General features: G+C 53.3%; 1 protein-coding gene across 1 annotated transcript; it reads right to left on the bottom strand.

The window, feature by feature from the left end:
* Window positions 1-1,488: 1,488 nt before the first annotated feature.
* On the bottom strand, window positions 1,489-8,608 carry LOC135901701 (uncharacterized). The gene is made up of 4 exons (XM_070528997.1): window positions 7,359-8,608; window positions 2,331-3,240; window positions 1,789-2,098; window positions 1,489-1,709 (listed from the first exon to the last, which is right to left on the bottom strand). Exons 1-4 carry the CDS (start codon window positions 8,606-8,608, stop codon window positions 1,489-1,491), a joined length of 2,691 nt encoding a protein of 896 aa, XP_070385098.1.
* Between the last annotated feature and the right edge of the window lie 772 nt (window positions 8,609-9,380).

Raw genomic sequence — 9,380 nt, 5'->3', positions numbered from 1 at the left:
CGCTGCTTTCAGGAATGCACGCTGTCTTGCATTGTAGTATTTCTTTTGCTTTCCCTTTGTTGTCATCAGATCGTGGGGACAGAGACTGGGATGTTGATGTCGAGACGTCAGATGTGATTTCATCCGTTTGTGTTGGTGGAGTCACCTCAGTCTCTGTTGAAGTCGTGTCACCAAGCTCGTCGACATCAACGCTATCTGATGAGCCACTACTAGATTGGTGGTTTTTGTCGTTGTCACTTGCATCACGCTCATCCCAGTAATTGGGTGAAGCTGCTGACATTTGCGTGGAGCGTGGCTTTAATACCTCGAGTGTGGATTTGACCGGTTCGAGTTTGTGCGGGGTGGGGGATCGCATGGGTTCTTGAAAGGAACTCATAAAATTAGTGGATGGAGATCCACGGGCCGCTGCAACGTATTGTCACGTGGTAGTGACGGTGAAGAAAGAAGCTATACGGTGGAATACAAAACTAGCTTTTATTGGGCGAACCTGTGCCCACAAAAACAGGCTACACTTATAGCACAACGATAGCGGCGAACACGGTCGGCGATCGTCGGAAAACTGATCAGCGGGTCAAGCGCGTCGGCTTTTATAGATCAGTCGTCGAATGTTCCAGATTAACTGATGGGACCCGCGTGTCTTCCACAAAGTTCTACACCACTCGTGTCACGCGATGAAATCTGACAACACAAGGTTCGGCGACAACAGACACGCGGATAGAAGCGTCGATAACTTTCCAGAAACGTCGGATACATGCAGGCGCGTCCCTCGCTCTGCGATTACAGTTGTTAAGCGGCGATACGTGGTTGCCCGATAAAAATAAGTACACTTGTCAGTATGATTTCTTTCGGAAGCAGGATTTAGTGGAATGTTGTCCGCCACACCGCTTACATTCTTCCGCACAAGTTTCAGTTTCATGCCCGAATGTGCCGCAACGCTTGCAGCAAGGTGATGTGCACGTAGTTGCCATGTGCCCATCGCTTCCACACCTCGCACAAACTCGACGAATACCGCGGTACTCAAACATAACTCGGTGGCCCTGAATAGTCATGAAGTTGGGCACTGGCCTACTCATTTCCATTCGGGCTACTCGAATGCCGCTTAGCTTGTTATGATGGCTGAGAACACTTGAATGTGACACACCTTTAACTTTACCATATGGTTGCAATGCTAACAGTAGGGCATCGTCGGGAATGTACATAGGGAGCCTATACACATTCACAAACGTCGTTGGTGGCCCTACTGCTTCCACAGATACCTTGACGTGGTTAACACGGAAACCTTCAGCTACCATTAGAATGGTCGCCTGTGCGGCTGTACGCATGCAGACTAGCAACCTAGTTCCGCCAATGTGTTGTAGGCCCAACACACTATCGTCTCCTGCAGTAAGCTCTATCGCGTCTATGAGGTCGTCGACAGACACGTCACCATCAAGTGCGTTAAACATGAAACAGTTCTCCCTCAGAGGGGTCTCACGAATTGGGTCCATCTCAGGGGCCATGGTCGCAGAGGCGCTGGTTGCCACCAAGGCTCGATCCGGTAGACTGATAGTGTGCAGATGGCGCAAGACGCCTCTGCACTCTGGTAGTGTGTAGACTGGTGGGGTCGAGGTTCAGCAGGAGCTGCTGGTGCCTCGGTAGTCCCCGGTGCTTGCAGGTGGCCGCGAAGAGGTCCTTGCAGGTGCCGGGATCATCAGTTGTCCGCCGGGTCGCTGATGGTGTCCCAGCAGCAACCCAAGGAAGACCGGCTCCAGACCAGTGGAGCCCAGGGACAGCTCACGCGGGACGAACCTGGAGATGGTGCTCCCGTGAGCCAGGGCCAGATCCAAGTGGGCCGGTCCTGGACGTAGTGCCGCCTGGGGCCAGGGCGCGATCCAGGAGGGCCGGTCCTGGAGGTGGTGCAACTGCGAGCCGGGTCCGGGTCCAAGTGGGCAGTCCCGAAGACAGTGCAGGAATGGTCCTCGGCCAGGTCCCGGAGGTGGTGCAAAACCGAGCCAGGCAGGTCCAGGGTCCGGTCCAGGTCCAGGGAGCAGGACTTGTCGACGCTCGAGCGGGCACACTTGGGACCAAGGAAGGTCCCAGGTGCCGAAAAGAACAGATACTGTTTGGAAAAAGTTTATTTACACTATTTACAAGACAGCATAAAAGCAATCGTACAATCAACACTATGTAAAATGAGAATACAGAACTATACACTGTGAAACACACACTTTACATGTATGATGATAAAGAACATTGTATATCATACAAGGAAATAAAATTGAAATTAGTAACATGAAGTTGCAATAGAAGTGGCGTATTTATCGCCGCTCCGGACGGAAGACTAGCTGTACTCGGTCGTTTCGAACATAAACAAACGGGCACGACCAGTGGCGGAGAAACTCCCGTTCCCCGAGGAAGAACAGTTCGTCCGCGAGGAAAGCGAGCACCTCTCGCCTCAAGCGGCCCATTATAGGCCACAGTGCTCTTCGGCGACAGTTTCCTGCCACAGCTTCACAGCGGTTTCGCCAAAGACTGAACAGGGCTGCCACGAGAAGAAGGCCGGCGAAACGCCCGCGCGGAAACCTTCCACTCGATACAAAATCCCGGACGCCCTGGCCTCGAAACCCCGCATGGACGGCGCGCCAAAATACGCGTGCGACAACGCACTCGAATGTTGCGTGTCTGTTTGTCTCCACCGACGTGCAGTTTGGACATGTGGAGACACGCACCACGCCCCAGCGTTCTAACCTATCCCGGGTTGGGAGCAGTCCCCAGCCGAGTTTCCAAATAAAATCGCGAAGGTGGCCAGGCAGCGTAGCCGTGGCAATGCGCTTCCACTGAAGACGATGCGCTATGGGACTTCGGTCAGGGGGCACCAAGAGAATAAGGACAGCGCCCATTATTTCTACAACCCTGTCAGAGCAGGGGTCGACGTCCGGACACGTGGCTGACAGGTGCCTGCGGAAGGCTACGCTTGTCCTGTACACTGCAGGAGCTTCCGCCGACTGCGGTCCACGATTCACGGGGCTCGTAGGCAGAAAAACCCGCAGTGAGGTGCCAAGGAAGTACCTTGCAAGGGTCTGCGCGGGGGAGCCATCATTGGCCAGGGTCCGCAATAAAGTCCGCAGTAATAGTACGGAGGCTGTTACTGAAACATTCGGGAAGGATAAGCCGCCGCGATCACGGGGCTGGGCTAACGCCGGTCGTGCCAAAAGCTCAGTGCCACCCGCCCAAAAAAACGAGTTCGCCCTGCTTTGCACACTCCTCAAGACACGAAGGGGGGGCTTGTCAACGTGGCACAAGTACCGAAAATTCCCCAAGAAGATAGACTGCACGAGGTAACGCCGTTCGAGAAGAGGCTAGTTGAAATCACGGGCTGCCTGAACATTGTTCTTGAGTGTATCTATGACTGGAATCCACATGCCCTCCCAAATGCCTGATGGATCGAAACATAGACCCAAAATCTTTATTTTAGGATGCCACTGTAATGGCGAGGCAATATGGAGACGTGAATTTGGGGAACCAATGAAAAAATATTTGCTTTTGGAATAATTTAGCCTTGCGGCTGATATTGAACTGTAGTCCTGAAATGTGTTCAGGGCATAAAGGAGTGACTGTTCGTTGTGGACATACAGTGTAATGTCATCCGCATATGCCGTTACTTTGACAGATGAGCTACCGGGTAGCGGAAGGCCTCTAAAATGCGGATGACGTTCTAAGGCTATTAGGTAAGGTTCTAAGGATAAAATAAACAAAACTGGAGAAAGAGGGCAACCCTGACGGACCCCTCTCGTAACAGGAAAGGGCCTACTTTCGCGTGAGTCTAAGGACAATGTGCTTTCTATATTGCTGTACATTGCTCGGATCAAATGAATAAAACTTGGGGGGAAACCGAAAGCGTCTAATGTTCCAAATATACATTGGTGTTCTAAGTAGCGGAATGCTTTTTCCTGGTCCAGAGAGACTAACAAGCCTTGACTATGGCGACCAATCGTATACTGAATTATGTCGCGTGTAACACACGAGTGAGTATGTATTTCGCGGCCTGGTATTGAGCAGGCCTGGTGCCACGCGATAAGCGACGGGAGGAGATTTCTGAGCCGGCGAACAATAGTACAGGCTAAAATTTTGTAATCGATGTTTAGCAGAGTGATGGGACGCCAATCGTCGGGGTGCGTTGATGTGGGTTCCTTCTTGGGGATCAGTGAAATGCGACCTTTCCCAAAGGAAAGCGGCAAGGTGCGATCTTCAAAGCACCGTCCTAATACTCGCGTGAGCAATGGTCCAATGGCGTCCCAGAACTCCGAATAAAACTCCACAGGGAGATCGTCTGGGCCTGGGGCCGACCCACGCTCCATTGTATCCAGCGTTCCCTTAAGAGGAAGCTTTAGCTCGGGTGCTCCTATCTAAATACATGTAAAAGGAGAATTCGTTTTTCTCGGCAACCACTGCACCAAATTTGACGGGGTTTGCTGCATTTAAAAGAAAAGCCTAAAATCTAGTGACTGTTGGTTTCGAATTTTCGATTTAGGTCGTCAAATTTTTATAAAAATTTAGCGAAAATTGCACATTTTCAGAAAACGAAACTATCAAGTTTACAATTCTGTAACTCAGCAATAAAAAATGATATCGCAATTCTGTGAATTTTACCTGATAGCACATCTAAAGCGGACAAAATTGATATGTTACACATGAACCTAAAAAAATGGAGTGATGTATAATTACAACTTTTGCAGAACCTTTGTAAACAACGTAACAAATTCACGTAAGATGTAAACTGACATATCAAATTTGTCCGCTTTGAATGGTCTAATGGATGCCGTTTACAGAATCGCAATATCGGTTCTTGATGCAGAGCTATTAGCTTGTAAACTTCGTTCTTCTATTTTTTTGAAACGTCTGAATTTTTGAAAATCCTTTTAACAAAATTCAAGCCCTAAATCAAAATTGCGCTTCCAACAGTCACTAGAATTTAACTTTCTCTCTCAAATGCAACAAATTTCATTAAAATCGGTCCAGGGGTTATCTAAGAAAAATTACCGGCGATTACGTTACTTCCTAATGCGAAATTTGAGCGCAGCAAATAAGCTGTTTCACCTTTTCGATAGATTGAGGCAAAGAAATCGAGCAACACATGTATGCGCTATCACAGAAGGTTTTTTTTTATTTTTCACACGTATTCCTTTAACAAAGACTCCATTAACAGTTCTTGACAGTCATGAAGGAAGCTTTGTGGTCGGAGAAATAGACTGATATATGTTCGACTTGGTACAGCAATGCTTGATTATCAAAGACGAGATCTATACAAGTGCCTCGCGAGGTTGCCACAGCCGTGGGACGCGTTACGAGCGAGAGGAACGGGATGTTCTCCCGCATAAGTGTTAGGAAATTGCTGTTTGTCTTTATGTCAACATTAAAGTCCCCCACTACTAACATCGGTGTGGATCGATGGACGGTTAATGCGAGTTGCAGGAAGTGCACGACGTCTTTCGTGAGTGCGGTAGCGGACTCACGAAAGCGGTATCAGTCGGTCGCTGCTAGCGCTGGGGGGATGAAAGGGGGGCGGAGCTGGTTATGAGGCCGACGACAACGCGAAACCCAGGAACGGACGCCAAAGAGCCATTTGTGTAGCCAGCCCTCCTCCACAGTCTCTCCTCCTCCCTTCCACCATCATCCCTCGCCCGGAGAGCCGACAGCGCGCATGCGCGGCGGCGGAGCAGCGGCGCATGCGCGGCGGCGGAGGCGAGCTGGTTACGAGGCCGACGACAACGCCGACAACGCCGACGACGACGACGCTGACGACGACGCGAAACCCAGGAACGGACGCCAAAGAGCTGCGCTCTAAAAAACGTTTTTGCGTTTTTACATGTAATTGAATAGGCCGCGTCGGAGTTGGGCCCGAGCTAAAGCTTCCTCTTAATCTCGTCACTGGATGGCGGAGCAAGGAGGGCTTCACACGATTGGCTGTCAACGCGTGGCAGCGCGCTCAGCAGGGGATGAGCGGACGCTCGGGCAGCGTCGATGGAAAGAGTCTTTTGTGCCACGTTTCTAAAGTGCGCGACGAAGTCGTAAAAGTCGCGGGAACCGGCATCAGGCGGGGGGGGGGGGGCGTACGAATCCAGTGAATGGGCCGGTAATCTCGCCGGACGAATAAATGCGCGGCGAGCGTACCTGAGAACTTCGGGGTGCGCGCACGGCGCACGCCTACAGCGCCAAGCGGCAGCCGACAGCGCGGAAGCGCGCACTAGCCGCTGATGGCGCCCGACAAGCTCATTTTTCCACGCGCACATAACTGCCGTCGGAAGCGGGCTGCGCTGTGCGATGCGCAACTTCGTCACCAACGCCGTCATTGCCCCGGAGACGCGAGCCCGTAGGGCTCGGCCCGACGCACTGCAGTGGTGACGCCACTGCTCTTTTAACATATCCCAGTCATCTGGGTCGGTTCCGATGAGGGAGACCCTAACAGCTCGCAGTAAACCGGCTTCGGAGTCGAGGTCGTGTAGGACGCGGCAGTCCAGACGCCATGGGCCTCGAGCTGACGGAGACCCTGAAGGCAGCTCTAATACTAGCTCGAAGGGGCGGTGATCGCTTACAGTACAGGCGACGTAGGGAGTGGGCGCACCTCGGCGACATGGACGTAGCTGGTAAGACGCCGCGGTACATAGGCTCTGTCTAGTCTACTCGACGATGCCCCGCGACGCCACGTCCAAACGTACGTACTACCGTGGAGCAGTTCATACGTGTGGAGGGGCGCAAACGGCTGGACCAGCCGACCTAGCTCCCTGGCGTTGCCGTTAGGCCTGCCCCTGCCAGGGCCCTGGACATCTGCGTCCGAATCCAGCACACAATTGAAATCGCCCAAAAGAATAACCGGACGCGAATCTAGGAAATATACATCCAATGATTTGAAAAACGTGTTAGAATTCGCAGATTGCGCCGGCCCATGGATACATAGAAATCGGATACGTGCAGAGTGAAATGTGCAGTCGAACGCCAGCACGCGTCCGAGCGCGTCGAAGGTTACATGATGGTCGCGCAACAGTTTACGTTTAAGAACAAGCACTCCAACGCCGCTCGAACGCGTGGTGGCGTACGAGAAGAAGCAGTCAATATTGAAAGCGCGCTTGAACATCAAAACGTCGCTTAAATTCAAGAAATTTGTTTCTTGCAGGAAGAGGAGGTCGCAAGCCGACGAACGGGCAAAGGCGACCACCTCTGCCTGCTTTTGAACGTTAAGAAACCCATGCACATTAACAGTCATCACTCTGAGTACAAGATCCATATTGGTAGATAAAGCGTGGGGTACCTTCAACGGTCGGGGGCGAGTTCAATTGCGCCGAAATCGGCGCAGAGAGTCTCATTTCTTCCGCGCTGGCGACCCGGCAGAAGCGCGAGGCTTCCGGGGTAGAGAGGAAGCCCTCAATGGGCTCCTGTCAGGCGACGAAATGTCCGAGTCGGTGGTTGAGCCGCGGTGCCTTTTCGTGCCAGTGGTGCGGAGGGAGGGTGGCACGAAAATGTCCGGGCTGCTGCCGTTCACGTCACTAGCAGTACCGTCGTCTTCAATTCTTGTAGACGACGACGCACTCGAGGAACTGGTAGATGCGTCGTCCAGAGACGCCGTGTCGTCATCCTCACCAGGCATCTCATCGATCACAAGGCTGCACGCCGCCGAGTCTACTGACAGACAAGGCGACAACACAGCCTCTGGAGCGTTGTCCTCTGTGGGTGCTCGCGAAGTTAGGGGTTCGACTCGGTGTTCTCCGGCTATCTCCTGGGAGCACAGAGGTATGACCGGCTCCGGAATGCTCTCGCAGTTCTCCGGTTCGGGGCTCGCGGAGGACGTTGTCGGCGTTTCAGCTGGTGCCGCTTGTAGCGCATCTTCCTGGGCGGGAATCAACGCGGCTGGCGAATTAGTCGGTGGATCAGGTGCGTGAGTACTCGACTGGAGCGGCGGGAAGTTCATCGACGCCGCCTCCGAGTAGGTTCGCCGCAGGGAGCAGGCGACTGTTGCATGTGGATCCCCGCAGCGGCGACACGGTAAAATGCAGCCCTTACCGATATGGCCATAGATGCCGCACCTTGCGCAGAAGGGCGCCGTGCACTGCACACGGAAATGGCCCGAAGACCCACAACGCCGACAGACGCGCTGCATACCTTTGTAGTCGCAGGCGACGCGGTGGCCTGCCACTTTCAGGTAGTTGGGGACTGGTGAGCCGGGCTTCATCTCAATACGGACGTAGCGCGTTCCATTGGTGACAGTGGGACGCGAGCCCATAACACCTCGGTTGATGTGTAGTACTTTGCCGTACGGCGACAGCGCTTGAGCCAGCGTTTCGCTGGAAACGCGGCATGGTAGAAACATGACAGTCACTTGCGTGACTTGCGGGCTCAGGGGAACGATGGAGACGCGTTCATCCCCGATGACGAGGCTGGCAGCGTCGACAATTTTAGCCATGGCGGCTTCGCTCTTCAGGGTGACTTGATAGTTGCGTCCGCCGAAGTGTTGGACGCAATAAACTTCCTCCAAGGATACTATCGAAACCGTCGCGTCGACGACGTCTTCTGGACTTTTCCCCTCAGGGACCACAACATCGAAGGCATAAGCCTTCGGGGGCGGTTGGCTTGCCATGGTCGCGACGACGTTCACTAACCCAAAGAACGCCTGCACTGGAGATGAACCCGGCCACCAGCTACGGGTGGCCGAGATATACCGCCGCTCGACTACACTACACAAAGAGAAGTTTATTTGCTTTTGTACAATAGTCATTTTGGTGTCACCAACCATGAATGCTTCAATACAGGTCACATATCTAGTTCACCACCAGATACCTAGATACAGATACCTAGTTCCACCCATGTGTTGGAGTCCCAACACACTATCGTCACCTGCCGTTAGCTCTATTGCGTCTATGTTGTCATCGACGGACACGTCACTATCAGGCGCGTTAAACATAAAACAGTTCTCCCTCAGAGGGGTCTCACGAGTGGTGTCCATCTCGGGGGCCATGGCCGCAGAGGTGCTGGTTGCCACCAAGGTAGGAGGCTCGACCTTGTAGACTGATGGTGTGCAGATGGCGCAAAACGCCTCTGCACTCTGGTAGCTTGTAGACCGCTGGGGTCGAGGTTCAGCAGGAGCTGCTGGTGCCTCGGTCGTCCCCGATGCTTGCAGAGGGCCACGAAGAGGTCCTTGCAGGCGCCTGGGTCATCAGTTGTCCGCCGGGTCGCTGATGGTGTCCCAGCAGCAACCCAAGGCAGCTAGGCTCCAGGCCAGTGGAGCCCAGGGGCAGCTCACTCCGGGCGAACCAGGAGATGGTGTTTCCGCGAGCCAGGGCCAGATCCAGGTGGGCCGGTCCTGGAGGTAGTGCAGCCAGGGTCCAGGGCCCGATGCGGGAGGCTGTGGC

The sequence above is a fragment of the Dermacentor albipictus genome, unplaced genomic scaffold (assembly GCF_038994185.2).
Source record: "Dermacentor albipictus isolate Rhodes 1998 colony unplaced genomic scaffold, USDA_Dalb.pri_finalv2 scaffold_16, whole genome shotgun sequence".
NCBI classification, from domain to species: domain Eukaryota; kingdom Metazoa; phylum Arthropoda; class Arachnida; order Ixodida; family Ixodidae; genus Dermacentor; species Dermacentor albipictus.
Note: the sequence above shows the minus strand (reverse complement) of the source record. Positions and strands in the feature narration are given on the sequence as shown.

Excerpts from the sequence above, each read along its gene's own strand:
- LOC135901701 (XM_070528997.1), bottom strand. The coding sequence starts at position 8,608 with ATGGCAAGCCAACCGCCCCCGAAGGCTTATGCCTTCGATGTTGTGGTC. Across the intron at positions 3,241-7,358 it reads AAGCCTCGCGCTTCTGCCGG|TGTGCAAAGCAGGGCGAACT; the intron begins GTCGCCAGCGCG and ends TGTCTTGAGGAG. Across the intron at positions 2,099-2,330 it reads TTTATGTTCGAAACGACCGA|TATCTGTTCTTTTCGGCACC; the intron begins GTACAGCTAGTC and ends TTTTCCAAACAG.